Source organism: Micropterus dolomieu, linkage group LG21 (assembly GCF_021292245.1).
Source record: "Micropterus dolomieu isolate WLL.071019.BEF.003 ecotype Adirondacks linkage group LG21, ASM2129224v1, whole genome shotgun sequence".
Taxonomy (NCBI): Eukaryota; Metazoa; Chordata; class Actinopteri; order Centrarchiformes; family Centrarchidae; genus Micropterus; species Micropterus dolomieu.
Window position 1 is genome coordinate 31,847,492 of NC_060170.1, and position 22,850 is coordinate 31,870,341.

The window sequence follows — 22,850 nt, forward strand, 5'->3', positions numbered from 1 at the left end:
TGGGTGTTGAAGTTTGTGTTTTCTGTTTCCTGTTTTATTTTGAAGTTGCGCTGGCTCTTTTGTCATTGTCTTACTTTGCTTACTTTCTATCCTGATTGACAGTACTTACTTTATGTTGAGCATTCAGCACTGTTTCTTGTGTTCCCTGGCTTCTTGTGGTGGATTTGTTTGTGCTTTGTGTTGGGCTGTCTGCCTCAAATTCCTTGTAAGTTAACCCTTTTAGTTGTTAAAAGTTGCAAACTACATCTACTAAGCCTTCTGTTCTGCATCTGGGCCCAAATTGTTTGTTTTCATATGTCAGTGCTCAAGCTGAACGTAACAGAAATACTAGAACGAGGAAAGAGGGCTGATACTGACAGTGGCTGAAATTGTGATTATTTTGGATAAATCAAACTACAGGCCTGTATTGTATAAACCAAATATGATTGTACAATTAAAACATGTTGCCCCTGCATAACTCTGATTTACCAAATTGTCAATCCCAAATCTCTAGTTTAGCTGTCATTTAGGTGCAATGTGGCTGGAATTTTAGTTTAAAACATAAAAAAATTGTTAAAACTTTATCAACAAAATGTGAAGGAGTAACAGTCTTGGTGTCACAGAGGTCTATCAGTGTTATTTAAGTTAGCATGCTAACCAGCTAGCCATAGCCTGTCCTCCGTCGAAAGTAGATGAACATAACAGAGTTGCCTACTGATAAACATTTACATTTTATGCCCTTAAACTTCTGTGATCTATAAATATGTCACACACACAAAAAAAAAAACTATTCAGTGATCGTCCAGGTAGAAATGACCAAAATGTTCTTGGCTAAGCAAATTAGCATAAATTCTTATCTTGAATTAGAGAAAACTGAATACGCTAGCTGGGGTAGTCTTGTAGAAACCTGGGACACCTTATCCAGGTTTCTCAAAGGAGACCTATTAGACTGCATTTCCAGTCTTATATTGTTGTTTTTTGACTCCTGAATGGCAGCTTTGCATGATTCAAAGTTCAAAAAAAAAAATTTCTATCTTTTACTGGCTTTTCATATAGGCCTTCATTTCAGCCTCTGTCTGAAACAAGCTGTAGATGCTCCTGTCTTTTTAAGGCCCCCACTGTCTTCTGATTGGCCAAGACCTGAAGCATGTTACCAGGCTGTTGTTGTCGCTGAGCGGTACCAGAGACATTTTAGAGGAGACATGCGAATTCTATGGGGAAAGCTCATAACGGCAAAGATGGCGGTTTCCCTTCTGATGCCGGCGCAAGCAGGACGCTGATCCAGTAGCTCCGTATGTGTCGTGTTGTTTTTAATACTTTAAGTGTGTTTTTTTAAACTTTAACATTAACTCTTTATATAACACTAGCTGTGTAAAACTTTATATATCCTATGGATACAATTACTTTTTACGGACAACATAGCAGTGGACAACTTGTTTATTCAAGGGAGAAGCTGCTTTCATTCCAACGAGCCGGCATTTTCCACCACATACCTGAGGAGCTGAGGAAGAAGCGCCGAGGCTGCAGAGCCGGAGCGAAGGTGAAGGTTAGGCTAGCGACTAAGCGGTGGAAGTACAAGCCCACGGTTCCAGGGGCATGTTACGATGAAGGAGATCGTGTGCAACAGAGACATTGAGTTGCTGGCGGTAGGTCTCAGACCGTACTACATGCCTAGAGAGTTCTCCCACACCATTGCTGTTGTTGTTTGCGTCCCGTGCGCACGCAGAGACCGCGTGTGATGTAATACACGCCACCATCGCGAGGCTGCAAACACAACAACCAGATACATTCATCGCCATCTCTGGGGATTTCTACCACGTGACACTGGACTCCACACTGTCAGACTTTCACCAGTTTGTAAGCTGCCCCACCAGGAAGAACAGGACATTAGACCTCCTGTATGCCAACGTGAGGGAAGCTTACATTGCCACTGCTCTGCCCCCACTGGGAAAATCTGATCATAACCTGGTCCTGCTCACGCCACAGTACAAACCACAGATCCAGAGACAGTCCATGACCAAACGCTCCTTCAGGAAATGGTCTCCTGAGGCAGCGGAGGCTCTGAGAGACTGCTTTGAATGTACTGACTGGAGCGTCCTGCAGGAAGCACATGGTGAGGACATCGAGTGGGTCACACACTGCACTACTGACTACCTGAACTTCTGCATTGACGTTGTGGTCCCCACCAGAACAGTACGCTGCTTCCCCAACAACAAGCCCTGGATCAACAGTAATGTCAAGGACATCCTGAATAGGAAGAAGAGGGCATTCAAGGATGGGGACAGAGATGAGCTTAAGCGCGTACAGGGGGAACAGGGCGAAGGACTACAGAAGGAAGGTAGTACAGAAGCTGCAGCACAACAACAAGAGGGAGGTCTAGGATGGCATGAAAACCATCACAGGCAGCAAGTAGTGGAGAGGGGGATGCTGGGAGAGCAAACCAGCTAAACCTGTTTTTTAACAGGTTTGATACTCCAGCTCCCACAACCAGCGACGGCCCACTTCACACCCCCGTGTCCATCACCTCCCCCAATGCCACCACCATGTCCATCACCACCTCAGACTGCAGACCACCCCCACCCTCCACACACATGAACAGTTCAACACCCCTCCCCACCACCATCACCAAGGATCAAGTGAGCAGAGAGCTGAGGAGGCTCCATCCAAGGAAAGCAAGCCTGTTCTGCTGAACTGGGGGAGCCACTCCAGCATGTCTTCAACCTGAGCCTGCAGCTGGGGAGGGTCCCAGGGCTCTGGAAAACTTCATGCCCAAGAAAAAACACCCCAGGGAGCCGGGTGACTTCAGACCAGTAGCATCATGAAGACCTTTGAACGGCTGCTGCTACATGTCCTCAGACCCCAGGTTCACCATGCACAAGATCCACTGCAGTTTGGATACCGGGAGAAGGTGGGCGTGGAGGATGCCATCCTCTATCTGCTCCACAGGGCCTACTCACATCTGGACAATGTGAGCGGCGCTGTGAGAATGGCCTTTTTTGATTTCTCCAGTGCCTTTGACACCATCCGGCCGCTCCTGCTGAGAGACAAGCTGACAGAGATGAGGGTGGACCCACGCTTGGTGACATGGATTACGGACTGCCTCACAGAGAGACCACAGTATGTCAGACTGAAGGGCCACACGTCAGACACTGTGGTCAGCAGCTCCGGAGCACCACAGGGGACCGTGCTCTCTCCCGTCCTCTTCACCTTGTACACATCTGACTTCCAGTATAACACCGGGCTCTGCCACATGCAGAAATACTCGGATGATACTGTGATAGTTGGCTGCATCAAGGATGGACAGGAGGAGGAGTACAGGAACCTGGTAGAGGACTTTGTGAGGTGGTGGACTTCAGAAGGAAGAAACCACACCTCCAACCTGTGTCCATCGAGGGGGTCGATGTGGAGGTGGTCAGGACCTACAAATATCTGGGGCTGCAGCTGGATGACAAGCTGGACTGGACAGAAAATATGGACACTCTCCACAGGAAAGGGCAGAGCCGTCTGTACTTCCTGAGAAGGCTGGGGTCCTTCAACATCTGCAAAAAACTGCTGCAGATGTTTTACCAGTCTGTGGTGGCCAGCGTCCTCTTTTATGCTATAGTTTGCTGGGGAGGAAGCAGCAAGAAGAGAGATGCCGGTCGACTGGACAGACTGGTGAGGAGAGCTGGCTCAGTGGTGGGCTCAGAGCTGGACTCTCTGGTGACAGTGGCAGAAAGAAGGACCCTGGACAAACTGTTGTCCAGGGCAGAGGAGTGTGTTCAGTGGCAGACTGCTCTCCCAGCCCAGCTCCACCAACAGACTTAAAAACTCTTTCGTCCCCCTGGCCATTAGACTGTACAACAGCTCCTAGCCATGGCAGGGAGGACAATAGACAAAATCTGTACTCTTTACTTCCATCTGCACTCCATTTGCACTGTTTACTGTTTTTGCACTGTTTTACTGTGGCTACTGTGTTATAAGTTATTTTAATTTTATTTTAATATAGGTTTAATGTATGTTTAATGTATGTATGTTTCGTATGCTACTGGATACTTGAATTTCCCTCGTGATAAATAAAGTATACATCTATCTATCTATCCCTGACTTCTCCCCACCTGAACCCAACTCCAATAAACTCCATGTACTGTTCCCTGTCCTCAAACTGGCGTCTGTTGTTCTCGGAGGCTGTTTGTGCCTGGTTCACTGGGAGGCTGCTGAGCCTGGGTCTGTTGGATGCTCACCCGGTTCTGGTTCTGGTTCTGGTGCCCACACCAGACTCCTGATCTCCTCTAATTTTTTGGAAGTGTGAATTCGACAGGTGAATTCTTACACATTGATTGTAAGATTGTAAGAAATCGGCGACATTGTTCGATAATATTAAAGTTTAATAATGAAAAGTAGTGATGTATTTAGATAGTCAGCAACTTATAGTAACAAACTGCTGGTAAGTCACATTGTACAATATTTTAATATCTGACTGATGGAGGGTTGCCAACTTTTGTGAGTAGCAGTCCACAGACAGAAGGCAAACAGCAGGGAAGTGAAGGGACAGTCAAAGAGAGGGAGAGATGCAAGCCACAAACAGCTGTTTCTACACACCTCCCCCTGCTGATTTTGACAGGGAATCGTTCATAAACTCAAAAAAGAGATCTGATAGTGCTACATTCTTATGTGAGTGCTCTGATTAATAAATGTATTCTATGATTTTGAAACAGAAGCCTTATGATGTTAAAACAGAGCAGGAGGGTTTGCTTCTATCTATTTCAAATCAAATAGTCTAACCTGTAAAATCACCATCAGAATCAGAAGGAGCTTTATTACTAAGTAGTATTTTACACATAGGAGGTATTTGCTATGGTGATTAGGTGCTAGACATATTTCTCTACCACAGACTTCCACTGAATTGATAAAAATACAGAACAAAGCACACCTTTTAGTTAGGACAATTCTGTATTTTACGGGACAGTTGGCAACCCTAGACTGATGACACCTTCCTAACTAAAGGTGACCGCTCTGCACTGTAGCTAAGGTTAGCTTCACAGCCCTAAATCGTAGCAGGTCTCACTTCAGAGCTTTTGTTGAGAAGTTAGACTGATGATATTGATCTGCTTGAAAATGTACTTAGGACACAGTTCACCAGCTTACGGTAATTTGCAATTCACACCTGCCAAGTTACCTGCTACTAGATACTTCTCTGAAATAAATGAGAGGCACCTTGATGTCACCTTCCTAGATTGTTTATGTAGAAAAATACCACAATAACGAGACACAGTCCATTCACTAGTCCATTTTTAGAAGTGTTTATTCACTGACATGCAGAGAGCAGACATGTTGTGGACTGTTGTGGAAAGCTTATAATTCCATGCACTGTTATCAATCACATCCATTACCGCAGCCCACATGCATTTGACAGCAGAAGTAATAAAAGGAGCCTTATCTTTGTTGTTTTTCACCTACTAATTCTTGTTAATTAGTGAGCTTGTTACCAAGCATTTGGCTATTTACACATCCGGCAGTGTTGCAGTACTGTTAGCTGGAGTACCTAACTGATTTATTTAAGTTCAGTGGTGTGGTGATGGCGCAATGGATAAGACGCATGCCCTGAGCAAGACACTGAGGCCTGTGACCTCTGACATATATAGCAGTTGTAAGTCAGCTAAATGAATAAATGTAATGTAAAGTTCAATATTCACTCTCCTTTTAGCTCTGTTTTGGTCTTCACCAACTCTTGCGAAAAATACCTGGCTATTTAGCTGTTTCACTATGTCGACTAGTCATTAACTTTGCTAGTCTGCAGTTTGGTGCTGGACTGGTGGTGTGTACAATTTTTTTGCTGCAAAAAATAGCTGCAGTGGCCTAAAACTACATGGGGGAGCAGTAAGTGTGAGCCATAGCTTACGTCTTGTAGAGCAAAGTCGGGATGTTATTCTCTCTGGGTTCCTCACTACAAGCAAACTATTTCACATAGTTTCCTTGTTAGCCAATGTTTCTATAAAAATACTGATTATTATATAATTCTTCTGCTTTTGTAATATCCCGAATGTTATTTCCATGATTTCATATTAAAATCAATAGTTTAAGCCTAATAGTCAGACCCCTTTAGTCTCCGCACCTTTTATTTTATTTTTTGACTTTTCAGTTGAATAAAAATCTGCCTAAATCACCTCTTTTGTGTGACACTACGGCAACAATTTCTTGCATGACATCATAACTAAATATTGGCATTGATTCATGCATAGGAATGACAATCTGCTGCATATGATCTCACTGGCCAAGTCGGCTAGTGCTTGCTGTTGTGGACTGGGAAAGCTTATAATTCCATGCACTGTTATCAATCACATCCATTACCGCAGCCCACATGCATTTGACAGCAGAGGTAATAAAAGGAAAACTAAACCACAGAGTGTTTATGATGGAGCACACTGCGTACGTCTATCTATACTTTAAGCCCTGCTCTCGCGCTCTATTCTTAAGAGTAAATTCACAAGTGTTTTGATTGATAACCCCTCCACTGTATCATTTCAGTCCTTCCCTGTGCATTTATGCTCTCCCTCAGCAACTCCTTTGTTCCCTCTCACAGCTTTTTCTATTGCCTCTCTCAATCAACCTTGCCAAGTCTATAAATACAATGACAAATCTGGCAGTGATTTTGAACGGGGGACTTTTTGCACCATGGCACTCCTTTGCAGAGACACAGCATGGCAACTGTGCAAAATAAAGTGCAATGCATATTTCACTCCTGTTCACGTATACGACTAGTAGAGAGGCTGTGTTTAATGATTATTACCAGAGTAATATCTTGAAAATGTCAGACAGGGCAAAGCAGCCTCATCGCTTCTAGTTGAGATGTGGTGTGAGGCTGTGTCAGTGTCGAGATCGTAAAGTAATATTGTAGTTCCATTGCCCTAGTTACTGGATCCAATTTAGGGCATCGCTCAGCCTTAAATTTGTACCTGTCTGCAGTAGCGGGGAAGCCTAGTAAAGCCGTAACAGGATGAGCGATCGACTCATCTGTTTGTAATGGGACTGAGCTCACTGGACAGCACTCATAATTTGACCCGGAACAAGTTTTGACAGAAACAGAGCGGCAGATTAAGATGAATTCCTATCACACCTCCCCCTTCTCCTACTCCACCAGCCTGCAGCCCCGGTCGCTCCCTCTGACTTTTTCCCCACTGGCCGCTCTTATTTGCTGTGAAATTTCACATTAACCTCCAATAACCCACCCAGTGCAGGCAACACCAAAACGACTTTCCAATCCGCGAGCACTCCTCTCAGAAAGATAATCGTTTGCGTTGTCATTTCTCTTCCCCCCCTCCCTCCCCTCCCACATCAAGGAGATAAACTCTAGCAGTGGAAAGAGCAACAATTTGCTGCAGGAGCTCCTGCACCGCGGAGACCTTCCGATCCCATTCTGCTGTATCAGACGCTTAGGAGATGAGGTAAGACTGTTTCTTTAGCCTCCCTTTCTGGTTATCACCCTCAAACAGGCAGACAAACACACAATGAAGTGTCCGTGGGCAAGCTGAGCATCTGTTGTGCTTCAATATAGTTTTGGGTTTAACAACTATTTTGGCAAAATATAAATCAAATCTTCGACAAAGTGATGACAGAGATAGAGATGCGATTAGGTGTAATTGAATAAGAATCCTCTTGGAGGAGAAATGGAGGGCAGGTTTCATGCCTCGAATAGCATTTTTCTATTTGTGAGTGACACAAGTTACATTTAACATCTGTTTGTTTCTTTTGTCTGCATCAGTAATCTTACCAGCTTGCTTGCCTTTATTGTTTTTTCTCTTCACAGCCGATGAGCTGTTATCATACCTAAGCCTCCCAAGGACAGCGAATGGCAGCCTCAGTCACCATAATGTAGAGCCTACATAAGTCCCTTGGTATCGCAGTTAAGAATATCACTTGCAGAAGTGAAGGACAAAAGAGAGAAATACAGGCTAGCGGGCAGTGAAAGGGGATTACAAGTTTTTGTGCGAGAGGCAAGCCAACAATTGAGGCTATAATTATTATTATGAATTGGTTTTGGAAAGACAGAGGCTTGAGAAAGTGCGGATTGTTCAGTCGTTGTGATGGACTGCGCTTCCCTGTAGTCATCAAAGTCCTCATCACAATGACTACTGTTCAATTAAAAGCCCATTAGACAGGAGGTGCCTGGTTCCTGCATTTAACCTCACTTCTGCAGTGCTGCAGTCACCTTTTGCCCGCAGGACATAATTATAGAATCAGATTTAGAAATCAGAAATATGTAACAGTGCTGAATATTGTATGAGGCAGAGAGCTGTAGCAGCTTAAACTGAGGGCATAATTCGGTTCATGTGGTCTGGACCAAGGTTCAGCACCGTGATACATTGATGCCTTTTAGTTCTGGTCCAGTTCATTTTCACACCAGCTCTTCACAAACGAACAAAGAGCTATTTATGTTCTCTGGTGTCCCAAAGACCTCAAGAAATAACTGATTGGTTGTGAACATTATTAATCTGCAATTTAATAAATGAAGATGACCAGGAAGAAACAGGCCCAAAAAAGAGGTGATACCACGAGGGGATTGTAGGTAGGACACAAGCACAGCATCATTTCGTATTCTGACTGAATCTCACCACGCTCACGTGCTGATGTGCATATGTGTTACCATGGTTACAAAATGATTTCCATAAATATATACTGTAGATTGCATATATAGATAATTTATGAGATTCCTTCCTTGACAGTTCACAGCCAGAAGATGGATTCAATAGGATATATTGGAATATTAAATTCATGCTAAATCACATATCATACTTATCATCCATTTTGATTTTACACCACAAAAGTACGACACCGGGCGGTCGCTGTTCGAGATCGACTTACAACTATCACGCCAGCATCAACGAACCAAACCTCCTGCACAAACGCACCAGTTTGCTTAAACTGAAACAAACAAGTTAGGTGTTAAGGCAACCTTGAAGTCCTCACCAGTGCCACAACAATGCTGGCAGCAACAGTATTGCGCTTGGCTATTTCATATCCGTTTTCTTTCTGAGAACAATTCCTTTACATACAGAGCTTTGATGTTTCTCTTGTTCTCCAAAGAGCTGCTTCAGTGACATAAACACAAAAAGCAGTGAAGACTATGTTTGCACTTTTCATTGTATTTGATTTCACAACAAATGTACTAAGTCTTTATTATACAGTGTGCCTATTGGATAGCTGTCATAGACCGAAGCTTTGTCTTGTTTAACACGACATGTTGTGTTTGTGCTTGGAGACTATGTGCTTGTATATATGGGCACAAAATATACTTGGTATATCAGAAATTGACACATGATGGATTATTGTAGCCTGAGCACGGAAGAAGGAAGAATCTTACTGTTTAACAGAGAGTGAATGAAGACAGACCTGCAGAATCTAGTCACAACCCATGAAACTAGCCCTAAATCCACACGCGAAGACACATCACAAAGACAGCGCCGTTACAATCACTTCAGCAAACCCCCAACACTCACTTTCCTTTTGCTTTAAGTCACATTTTTTGTTAAATCCGTTGATAAAAAAGAATTTCTTAAAATCCTTCAATTCCACAGGCACTCTCTTATTAATTAGCGAGCTCCTTTTTACTAGCTCCCCTCCTCCCTGTTCCACTCTTGTCTAATTTTTCTGGGCGTGAAAAAGAGCTCGAAACAAAGCCGGGTGGATGAAATGAATTGTTATCCCTGCTAAAGCCCTTAGAAACCTCTCTTGGCCGTCAGATTTCCTCCCAGTTTCTCTGCCCGTCGCCATTGTTCTTTGACACTGTGTGATATAAATGCCGCTGGCAGCTCTGATTACCCCCCTCCCCAGTCCATCTCCTGCACCACTCACTGTATCACAGCTGTAGTTCACTTTATAAATATAAAATGTATTTTAAAAGAACCATTGAGGCTTGCTGGGTGTCCACTGGGTCCCTTTCATAAAAAAATTGGTAATTCAAGTTTCCTTTAATTGCAGCATTGTAACATAGCTCTTCAACTATCCCCATCATCTTGTGCATGTTCTTTCATGTTAGGATTAGGCGTGTCGGAAGTAATTTTCTTTTGTGTGACTCCCCATGGCTCTAAGATACCCTATGGCCAAAATGACTGTACTGCATGACAGACGGATTAAGTGCATTTAGGCAATAAGACAGACAAAGAGGAAGAATCAGGAAGTAAGGATGGCTTGTGAAAGGGGAGACTCTAGGAACCATTATGATGTGCAAGGGAGAAGTCACGTGACAGACGGAGAAAGCTGGAGATGACGTACTGTAGCTACATTTTGGTAGCCTTGCTAGCTCTTCTACTTGTGTTTTGGGTTTCTCAAAACTCTCCACAGCAAAGTGACAAACACAACTTGTTAATCAGCTTGATGCATTTCGCTCCTCTTTCATCTCTATTTGGTTTGAACGAAGCAGTGTCTCATCAGTGTATTTAATGCAAACATGTCCGAATTGAACAAAGATGTTATATGAGAGATTCTAACTAAAGACTTGTAGCAAGCCAATCTATCTATCAAATGATTTTGAAAAATCACAGGAGCCCTCTGATATAAGTTACCTTACAGTTGATGTATTTCAGTTTTTTCCCTCAAATGTTAAAGAAATATCAAATGTTAAAAGGTGTAAAGTCCAAGGCTGCTCTTTTCAACACCAATGGGTCACAAACAGTTTATTTACACTGCTAACATGTTATCTGCTAACAACATTAATGCTGGCCATTGCAAAATGAACTCCAAACATCACAGAAGTGTACTTGTTTGAATTATGTTTTTTAGATGCAATGCACTGCTCTGTGACTCGTGATATCTTGGGTTTGTGCAAGTTTACAACATGCCTTTTGCCACTGGGAAACTGGGGGTGGTCAGTGCAAAATCATAAACCACCAGGTGTACAGGAATGTTCCCCACTGGAAGCCATTAAATTTACAAGGGTGACATTTGCATTTCTCTTTTTGGAAATCAAGGAGAGGCAGTTTTTGATCCACATGACATGCCATACATCTCATTAGCACTCAGGTACCAAATCCAGTGTTTTGCAAAGTAAGTCTTGAAAAAAGATGAGGACATTAGGAAATACTTAAAGTTAATTTGGGTATCATGTTGCATTGGCCTCAAGTGATCCATCCACCAACCTCTCCCTGATCTGTGGGGGACATAACAAATTCGACGAAGTGCATACTCACCAAGTGCATACTGACAGTCCTTTGTTGGATCAACAACGGTTCACATCACTGCTACATGTATTTAGAAAAATATATTTCTCATATTTCTCCATAAGGGAATAAAACCAAAGAAGAGATAGTGAACTGTGGAAGAGTATGTTTTCAGATCTCATCACTTAGCAAAAGCATGAGAAAAGCTTATAATTTCTGACTCACCTTGTACTGCAACTCAAATCTATCAGTAAATGTCCTGGACAATCACCAAAATACCAATAAATACCTAAAAAAGACGAGGATAAAAAACTTGATGAAAATGCCAGTATGCTGGCAAAAAGTCCTGCTGTACGTTGAGTGCCTTTACAAAAACAGAGCCTTTAAACAGCAGCAGGGATTAAACTGGCAAACCTTCAAGTTACAAGTCTTTCTAGCTTTACACAACCCTGCCAGGGGGAAAAACAGGTGTAGAGCTGTGGTTGGAAGGAGAATGTACATGACAGAAAATGAGAAGAAACAGGAGGTGGACATACTTTTTAGGCCTGTAGTCGGGGATACTTCTGTCGAGGGAAATGCGGTCACTGAGCTGAGCGTTGTAGCCATACTCCTCATATTTCCCCTCGGCGTCATGACTGTCCTCTCCCAGAGTGGCAGCAGCTCCCCCCTGGCCAAGGCCTCCTGGCCCCTCAACTAGCCCCATAGGCTTTGCCAAACCTGCCAAGAAAATGACAAACCAGAGTGACAATCATACAGCTGTACGTGTGTGTGTGTGTGTGTGTGTGTGTGTGTGTGTGTGTGTGTAGGCACCCACACACACACACACACACACACACAGGTGATAAGAGAGGCCATGCAGGGGGGCAGCTGATTGACATTCTCCAGTAGTGTGAGGAGACTAGTGTATGGCAGCTGCGAGACCCAGCGGGGCTCATTCATACTGTCATCATTACACTGTCTGTCAATGAAAAAGCTGCAAAAACACCCACATGGACACAGGTTTCACAGATGTGAGTAGAGCAGAAGCTGAGAGACACAGTAGTATAACACTATAGCATATACTGTAATATGTGAGTTATAGCGCACAGCTGTAGGTTGGTGTGGAAGTAACAAATTACATTCACTCTTGTTGTAACAAAATCTTTTTTTGTGTACTGTAATAGTCTGTCACTTTACTTTTACTCATGAATTTTTTATTTTCAGGTATTGTACTGTTACATTTCAAGACACAGAGTAAAAACTGAAGTCATATTACATTTAGCTGATGCTTTTATCCAAAGCAACTTACAATTGCTATATATGTCAGAGGTCGCACGCCTTTGGAGCAACTAGGGGTTAAGTGTCTTACTCAGGGACACAATGGTGGATGATCACAGTGGGGAGTTGAACCCGGGTCTCTCACACCAAAGGTATGTCTTATCCACTGCTCCATCACCTCCCTCACTCACTTGAAGTCGTGATGAACAGTGTACATGAGAACAGAGAGAAATCAGAGAGGAAGCTGCTGGTATGTCTGCCGGTGCAGAAGGGGAAGAGCTCCAGAGAGGTGACACAGTGGAAAAGATACCTGCTGTAATGTGTAATGACATACATTCACTGGCAGAGCGTTGGGGGATATGATGGGTGTGGTTGCACCCAGGTCGGGGCTTGCAGTTAGTAAACAACATGCACAACAATGCAATAAAATTAAGAATGGCATCATCATGGGTTATGATTATGGTTAGTATTGTTGTAAATGTAAATGCTCTGTACTTGTATAGCATCTTTCTAGTCTTTACAACCACTCAAAGTGCTTTTACACTACATCACTCACACACTGAGCGCTTGTACCCCAGCATAGTTAAAAAACTACCTTAATGAATCACTGACTTAATGCACCACCAGGCAAGAACTAAGTGACACAAATCAAACCACCAACAGGTTCGTGCTGGGTCTGGCTATGATGCTCATGGTGGATCCTCCATCTGTGACTTCTACGCTCACTTAGGAACTTTTGACAATCTCTGTCACAGCTGACTGCCGAGGGTTTGGCTCAAAACTTTTGAAAACTTTGAGGAAGCGAAGTGGCACAGAGAAGCTGAGTGCTTAAATAATGAGTTGAGCATGAACGAGCAGTGAAGTTGAACCTAGAGCAGATTGTGGGGGACTTTGTGGTGCACAAGACTCAGAATGATGTTCAGACGTTTGAGTACAAAAGCAAACTCAGTGATTGTTGCAATAAACTGCACATAGGAGAACGTCAGCAACCACTGCACGTTGCCTAACGTGTGCGTGTGCGCTATTCCATGTGTAAAAACCAGGTTGGCTCTCATTTTGCTTTTATGTATGTGTTTGTGGGCTGTAGCTGCAGTGGAGTTTACATTGTGTATACATCTCCATGTTGGCTGCCTTGGTGTTGCTCACTCTGTTGTTAATTCATAAGAAATGTTGCTTAATTTATGTGGCTTAATATTGCTTGTTGCACCTGTTGCTGTGTGATATCACTTTTTAGTTATTATCAGGCATTTTTGTTTAATTTAAAAACTGGCAAATTCTAGAATAAGATATGTTTTCCAGAGATCTCAATCATGTTAGTCCATTAGTCTCTCATAAGTCTACCCTTAGATACTGTATATAGACCATTGTGACCTACACTCTTCCATAAGTAGGTCCAAAATGAACCCTATTAGAATAAAAGGTTTTGTTAACAATTAATCTGCAATCTTTATCTATTTTAATCATTTCTTTAAATTATATGAATTCCACACTAGTGTTATTTAAAGTTTGTAATGTTTACAGTACTGTGTGGTATTGTCATGATGAGGGACCCTGTGCTGCCAGCATTATGTTGATGAGAAAAATACATTTCCTAACCCTGCTGTTTTCTTACTGTTATATTGTTTGGCAAACGTAATATCATATGGTGCTGTCATTATGTCATTTACAATGTTGAAAGTACCTCACACTGTGCAGTTGTGTGTCATGCAGGTATTATTTGAGAGCGCTTCTCTTTCAAATTAGTGTGATTAAAGTATAAATGTTATATAAAATGTCAGTGCAGCCTTATCAAGTAAGCCTGGTGATGCTTTGGACAGTTGAGATTTGGTCAATAATAATAATAATAATAATCTTTATTTGTAGAGCACTTTTCAAAGACTAGTTACAAAGTGCTTTAACAGGTGTAAAGACAATAAAACAAATAATTGATAAAAGCAAGACAACACTAAAATACATCTATGCATCCATCCATCCATCCATCGTCAACTGCTTATCCTGCGTCGCGGGGGGCTGGAGCCAATCCCAGCTGACATCGAGCGAAAGGCGGGGTAGACCCTGGACAGGTCGCCAGTCCATCGCAGGGTCACACAAAGACAGACAACCACTCACACTCACACCTAAGGACAATTTAGGGTCACCAATTAACCTAGTCGGCATGTCTGAACGGTGGGAGGAAGCTGGAGCACCTGGAGAGAACCCACGCAGACACGGGGAGAACATGCAAACTCCACACAGAAAGGCCGGGAATATAAAATATATATCTGGAAAGGCTCTCCTATAAAAGTATGTTCAAAGAAGGGACTTAAAAGAGTTCACTGACTCAGTCGACCTGATTTCCTTGGGCAGGCTGTTCCAGAGCCTCGGGGCCCTGACTGCAAACGCTCTGTCCCCTTTAGTTTCAGTCGAGACTCAAACAGCAGACCTCTGCCCGAGGATCTCAAGGTTAGTGCTGGTTTGTATGGGACTAAAAGGTCAGATATATAACAGGGAGAGAGGCCATGAAGAGCTTTAAAAGTGATCAATAGAATTTTAAAGTCAATTCTAAAACATACTGGGAGCTAGTGTAATGCAGCTAAAACAAGGATGACGTGGTCAAATTTCTTTGTTCTGGTTAAAAGCCTGGCAGAATTTTGGGTCAAGCAAGTAAAAAGGCTGCTGCAGTAATCCAGGCGTGATGAGATGAAGGCGTGTAAAATGGTCTCACTGTCCTTAAAAGTTAACATAGCTAAGCTGGTAAAAACATGATAGTACAAGTTTTGTGATGTGCTGCTCAAAACTTAAATTACTGTCAAACCAGACACCAAGATTTTTCAATATTATCTAGCAGCAGTACCGGAGGCTGCAGTTTCAGGCCCCCCGCAATCCTGGGACCACAGTTCTAGGACCGTACTTCTTTTGCAACAGCGCCATCTAGTGGATTGGTGGTGATAATGCACAGAAACACGGTCGATGTGCGCAGCTGTAGGGTTAACGGGTCAACATGCATATAATCAATAACTTAGGTTTAGGCACACACCCTGTGATGGTTAGGGTAAGGTTAATTGGCTTCGGGAGGCTGTCAAGAGCTAGCTAGCCAGCCAGCTAGCTGGCAGTATCAAAGTAAACAAGGGTCCTACAACTGCAGTTCCGGTGCAAAAGGTTTAATGCGATTCACTAGAGAACCAGTAGATGGCAGTATTTTCTTTGCCATTTGCTGGGACCCAATTACCAGAATCTCTGTTACGTCTGAGTTCAGCTGGAGGAAATTATTTTACATCAAGTAAGTGAACTCATTCCAGGGTCTGTGGATCTGACGGGCAGGTACATCATCATAAATATGAAAAGAAACACCATGTTTCTGGATAATGTCTCCAAGGGGAAGCAAATATAAGGAAAATAAAATGGGTCCTAAGATTGGCCCCTGAGGCACTCCATGTTTAACTGAACAGAATGAAGAGGCACAGTTATTCACAGACACACAGAACCTCCTATTGGACAGGTACGATGAAAACCATTCTAATGCAGTACCAGAGATCCCCACCCAGTGCCTCAGTCTGTCTAACATGATGTTGTGATCAGTGGTGTCAAATGCAGCGCTAAGGTCCAGGAGTACCAGGACTGAGCACATACCATCATCAGCAGACAAAGGTCATTGGTGACTCTAAGCAGGGCAGTCTCAGTGCTGTGGTACTTACGGAAACCAGATTGAAACTTAACTTATTTTCCAGTACAGAGAGCAGCTGTTTGGACACTAGTTTTTCTAAAATCTTTGCTATAAAAGGAAATTTTGAAATTGGTCTAAAATTTTGAGGTTGGAAGGGATCTAAACCAGGTTTTTTTTTAAAGTGGGTTCACACAAGCAGTTTTACAATAATCAGAGACACCCAGATAGGGAGCCGTTAAAAACAGAAATCAAATGGGGGCCGACAGAATCAATAACTTTCAGTAAAAACTTTGTTGGTATTACATCAAGTGGGCTGGAAGACACTCTGTGATACTGTTTTTAAAAGCTCAGACAAGTCGATGGGATAAAATTTGTTAAAACAATCTTGTTGCTGGTGAGGGACCTCTGAGTAAGAGGCAGAGGGGGTAATAGAGGCTCTGATTGACACAAACTTATCAGTAAAATAAGGTAAAAACAATTCACAATCATCATTACTTTCAGCTGAGGCATAAGGAGAAGCTGGGTTTACCAGCTGATCCACTGTCTTAAGTAGAAATCTAGGATTATGTTAATGTGTATTAATAAGTTCAGAAAAATAGTGTGTTCTCGCATCCTTAACCAAGTTATTGTAGTTTGATAATAAATCCTTGATATTGAGGTAATGGACATGGAGACTGGATTTTTTCCATCTGCACTCTGCTTTCCTGCGAATGCTGTCATTTATCCAGGGCTGCTTACAAGCTGTAGGCTTAGGCCTAACCTTTAGAGGAGCAGTAATATTTAGTGATGACAAGCAAATATGATTGAAGTGGAAAGCCAGATCGTTGGTGTGGGAATCAGACAGGTGTTGACTTTGGCTTTGTAACAATGTGGAAACTTTGAAACACTTTGTTCATTAAGGATCGAGAACATGAGGAGCTTGGTGAGGCGGTATGAGTAACAGGTGATTCACAGTTAAAAACTACACATTTGTGGTCAGATATGGTCATGTCCATTAATTCCACCGAGGAAATGCTGACACCCAGGGTAAAAAACAAAGTTCAGTGTATTACCAAGGTTATGTGTTTGCCCATGGACATGTTGTTTAAAGTTAAAAGAAGTGGCACTATTTAAAAAGTCAGTTGCATGAACATTGTTAGGGTCACCAACATGAATATTAAAATTGCCACAAAGAACCACACTCTCATAATTTAAAACAAGAGTAGATACAAACTGATGATGATTGATTGATTGGTTGCAGGCCACCAAGTTTAAAAGAGAGCTTCAAAGGAGGTAAATTCTTCACGGCGTACTTGATGATATTCAAAGTTTTTCCTGTGCACGCTCAGTAGCCTACCACCACGACCACTGACCTTGGGTTTGCTGAAACAATTATATTGAGGTGGACACAGTTCAGCTAGTTGGCTATGGTCATTATTTTGCAACCAGGATTCAGTTAAAAACATAAAATCTAGATTTGCAGACCAAATAAAATCATTTAAAATAAAAGTCTTGCTTGAAAGTTATCTCACATTTTAAATGTATTTGTACTGCTGGAGTTGGTGTAATTGTCCTAATCCTTAATAGATTACTAAGATTTCTGTGCACATTTCGGGTTACTGGTCTATGCGTGATGATTACAGGAATAGAATAGTATGCTTTATGTCTGGAAAAAAAGGGAATTCCTGTGAATTTCCATAGGACATGTTTTGCCCACTTTATGATAATAATACAAAAGTTAAATCTTCCCAAAAAGTAAAAGAGGATGAAAAGGAGAAAATTACCAAGATTTTGGGGAATGCCTGGAATATCATACACAGAAGACCTTTGACCCACCCATGCATTACTGTAAGGGTTAATTTGTTTCTGACCTGACTTAACTAGTCCTAACAAGAATGCTTATAAAGCACACGGTGCCATGTAGTTAATTTGGATTTGTAGATTTAAGACACTGATTTTTACCGAGACCTTTAGTCCAACAAAAACCACCAGATGTTAACTGAGCCAGTAATGGCTCTATAGGGCTAATTACAGAAGCATTATGGAAGCAGCCCCCACAACTGTAAAGTGGTTTTTTCACACAGGTCCTTTTATCCACAGAGAATCCCTGAAGAGAGGCCAGATTGCGTATCTGTCTGCTTAGTGGTGAATGAGAGCTAGTCCTTGGTCAGCCCCATCACGTTAGGCTTCTTTGGTCTAACACAACTAAATTCAGCACCGGATTTAATGTGTCAGACTTAAAATACCCCCTCTGCTCTCATTAAAATGACTCATTACTGTGATTTAACAGACCGTCACTTTGGTACCGTGACAGTGACATTTTCAAAAAGGGAAGGATAAAAATTGGGTGCAGTGTCAAAAATGAAATCTTGGCTAATGGGGGAAAAGGCCTGTTCACAGATTCATACCTCTAAGGGACAGTATTAACATTATTGGGGTGGGGGGGCTGATTTCTTTTTACCCCTGATGTTACTTAAAACTCAAAGTAATTTAAAAACTCAATATGTTAAAAGGTACAATATTTTTTCCTAAACCGAATAACATATTAAGAGTGGAAATAACAACACATTATCTAACATAATACATGTGTTTTGTTTACCAAGCATTCCTGCTGCTGTCTATTTTTGAACCAAGAGCTACTAAATGAATAGACAAATGGGGCACAGGCGACAGATCTGTGCCTGCTAAGGGCTTCAACAACTTCACCCATTAGTAGAGGAGGCTGCGTCAGTCTGAGGTAAATAGGTAAACTCTAAATGATAGTGTACAGCGTTAATACAGAGTAAGGGAAGGCGACTGTTGGCTAGTGAAAAAATGACATTCTCTTAATCACTACTAGCTATAAAGATCCACACCAACTGTTTCTTACAACTGGTATTGATTCCACTAGCTACTTAAAAAATAACGCCTTGACACAGAGACATGATTGTTGTCCTCTGCATTTAGTAAAACCAACTTTTAAGATCCATGATGCACACAAAAGGTATATTTTAATATAAATCTGAAGCAAGTAGAAACCAATGCAGGGCCATCAGGTAAAATGGGCTAAATAAGGTTGGAGCTTTATGGCACTCTAAAATTTTACAGCCAATCACAAATACTGATCTTGAATTGTTGCTACAACACTAGTTGACATGTAAAAATAGTTTTGAGATTTGAGATTTCTATAGTGGGCGGAGCAAAGCCTACATGAAGAAAAGAGAAATCCTATGGAAAATGAGCTCGACATAGCAAATTTCAATTATAAGTAACCTTACCAACAAAGTTAAATGTTTATGAAAGATATTTTGCAAGGCTCTTTAATATAAAAAAAGTCCAAATTTGTAAAGAAACTTAGATTTTTGTGAAAATATACATTTTAGCTTTAGACTTTTTTAGCTTGCTAACCCAGCTAGCTAAAATGGGCCACGTGTACACACAGGCTTACTGAACTATTTTAAGAAATTGAGGGGGGGGGGAAACAGGTGTATATCAATGTAAAACCTAAAAAAAACATTTAATAAAAATTGAATTAATTTACGCACAAAACTATGACACAAGACACAACTGTGCAGAAACAACACAACACAACACAATCAGCTCATTTTTAAATGCATTTTTTTTTCAACTTTTTATTGAATGAAATGTATTTAATATGTTGTTACTTTGTCTCACCAAAGACACTAATGCCAGTTTCCTGCAAACATTTAAATGATTTCAGCAAAAATTTCTGTGTTGTTCTCTCTTTACATTTAACTTAAACTGCAGGCCTGAGATCAGGTAAAATGAGCCAGAGGCAACATGCTGATACTCAAAGTCTCATAATTACAAAACAATTGTACTTTTTCACATTTATTTTTTTTTTTACAAATAAATATTTAAGAGACCTATACCAATTTATAAAAATATCATTAGATCTCATGCATAGCTTATTAGATAGTCTTATTAGTCATTAGTCAATAAGTGGCCTATTTTAGCTGACTTCACCTCACATACATATAAAAACATAACCTGACCCCTTTCCTGACCGCCCTCATATATTCCCCAAAGTTAAAATTTTGTCCAACAAGAACATGTTGTCAGCTTTATTCATATCTGTCTCCGCCGGCTTGACTATTGTTTGAGTATTTAAAATTCCATGAAACTGCAGGATAATGTCAGATAATTGTTATGCGCGCCAAGTTTCCAGTGTGGCCTCCACAGAAAAATTGAGCTGCGTCTGTTCTCCATATCAACAGATGGACACACAGACAGTAAGTAAACAGCGCATACCAATGAAGAGCTCAGCTCTCAGCTTCACCCCTCCAGGAACTACGGAGTAATCACCATATTTGGATGGCCTCAAATCCTCGGGTGCTACTGAAGATTTGTAATTGGAGCTGAATGGTTGCAAACTGGCTTCTCCCGCAAGAGGGATTTAGCATCCCCTGCACCAGTCAATGTGGTGGCATTTTGACAAGTATGGGTGGGGGTTCACGTCACAGACTAGCCATCTGGCATAGCGAGCCATGTCACACAACAACACAGATACCCTCCAGAGCCGGAGACTCGAGTCTGGAGGGCCGCACTGTCTCTGCATGAGTCTTGGAAGCAGGACAATGCCCGCCAGCTTTGTTTTCTGGTAGCTGCGTTATTTTGTTTTGCTTGCCCCTGCCCTCCACTTCCTCTGTCTGACTGAACAAAATTCCATTATGGGATGAGAGACCTGAAAATGTGATCCACTGTTGCCTGTCTGTAGCACTTCAACATAAGTTTAGAGATTCTGCAGGGGCAATCTCATGGAGAGTTTGTATTTGTAACATTAAAAACGTACTGCAGCAAATTGATGCTATTTGGAAGCTTTGACTACAAAGTTTTGTAAATCTTTAGCAGGGTTCAGTTTTTATGTAGCTGCTGATAAAGATAATGCCTGGTCGGTAATTTGAGGTAGTTTTGAGTTTGCTCTGACTGGCTCTGGTTTATCTTTTATGTATTCCCAATTTCGTCTTTTCTTCTTGTGCAATTTGTTTGGAAGAAGGCAGAAAGTCATACAAAAACCAAATGTGTGTAAATTATATCAATAGCAAAACCCAAATACTTCTTTTACATAGCGACGTTTTTCCCCAGAATAGACTGTTTACAAACAAAAATAGAAGCTTTTAACACATTCCTTGCTAACACCGTGAGGATTAAGAGCTTTGTTCCCACGGCGACTGCCTGAGTTAAAAATGTATGTGCATACGGTCCTGTGAGGCACTTTGTATAAAAGCATTCAGCAAGTGGACTGTTATGTTCTGGTCAAAAAAAACCAAGACAATGACCTCACTTCTCACTGTGAGAAACAAGAGCAAAGACACAATGAATGTTGATTTATGAACTAAAAAAAATATCATACCTGTGGAATTTGACTGAACAACATTCTTTCATTCCCTATTTCCGATGCGGGATTCACACTCCAAGCTGCACATTAGCACTTTCATCATCATTTACTGCCCAACATCTGCTTCTTCCACTCAAGCGTCATTCCCATCCAAAGTGGCAGCTGGATGTGGATCCTTGAAAAGTCAGGTGCCAGTTTGAATCTCATTGTGTCCAAGTATACATCTGTCTCTGTGCTCGTTCCCCACAATCCATTTGTCCAAATCCCTCCGACATGATACATTAAACCCATAACAGCTATAAATTATACAGCAACCTTCAGGATGTGTCTGTTTTGGCCTTTATAAGATAGAGTCTCAGATTCAAAGATGACCCCATTTTTAATGAATGATTTAAGAGAAAGAGTGGATTTATGTGTGTCCAAAGTGATGCAGCAGAGTTCTAAATATTGATGAAGAAGGGAGGGTGGTGGTTTTCAGTGATCTCTTCAAGAAGAGGAAAATAACTTGTTCTAGGGAGGTTTAAAGCCTTCAAAGGTCAAAACAAATCTATGAAATATTGAGAGCTGGGAGAAGAGCTGCCTTCATTCTAGCACTGCCACTCATAACAACAGCAGGCCATGTCAGGAGGTAACAGTTCGGATCGAGAAATTAGTAGACCCCTAATATATTTCTAAAGAAAGGATGTTCATCCTTTTTGAAAAATTAAAGCCCTACCTGAGTTTGCATTACAGTGTGAGTACACCAGATATAGAGGGTCTGGGCATAAAGAGCACAAGCTGCAGAGGCTGGAAATTTAGTTAATCTTTTATGTGTTACCAAGCTTTATTCATCTGTTTTCATATATTTTGCATGTTTTTAAAACTGTAGTCAGGTAGCTACATAAAGATTTTCCACAGAAGACCCCATTCATAGTCTCAGCAAATGGTGTATATTGGTAACACGGAATAGAAAGCGTCTTCAATCTAATATTAGCAAATTACTAGAGGTAATTTACAGATATCTACATTTTAATCTGTGTTCTGATTTACACAACCAATTATCTACTGCCTCTCATTTCTTTGTCCAATTGTTTCCTACTGCCATTTAAACTCCTGTGTGCAGGAGTTTAGATGTTCACAGACTACACAAAATATGATCATATTTAAAACATGTACCCCACTTAATCAAATAAAACTGTAATGTGCTTTTGGCAAACACCATAATAGCTAAATGTGACATGATGCTTAATTTAAAAATAAATAGAAGTGTGCATGCAATAGGGGGAGGTCAAGACAAAATAAAGTTGAAGTGTCTATGAAATAAAATTTGTAAGCTTTTGACAAAAAGAGGCTCTTTTGGTCATTTGCAAGAGTGAGGCTCAACTAGAGCATCATGAGGTATAAATTACACCGGTGCAGCATCAGTGAAGCTTTATTCAGCACAGCACAACAAAAGTTACTGCACATATTCTAACGCCATTTGCATCTGTTCAAAGTGTATTATCTCTTCCAAAGTGTATTATCTCTTCATATCTGAATA

General features: G+C 41.5%; 1 protein-coding gene across 1 annotated transcript in view; it reads right to left on the reverse strand.

Annotated features, from left to right (window-relative positions):
• galnt9 (polypeptide N-acetylgalactosaminyltransferase 9) overlaps positions 1–22,850 on the reverse strand; it is a 44,572-nt gene that overhangs the window by 16,331 nt on the left and 5,391 nt on the right. Inside the window, exon 2 of the mRNA XM_046035805.1 lies at positions 11,651–11,831. Coding sequence (XP_045891761.1) covers positions 11,651–11,831 — 181 coding nt within the window. The remainder of the gene's footprint in view (positions 1–11,650; positions 11,832–22,850) is intronic.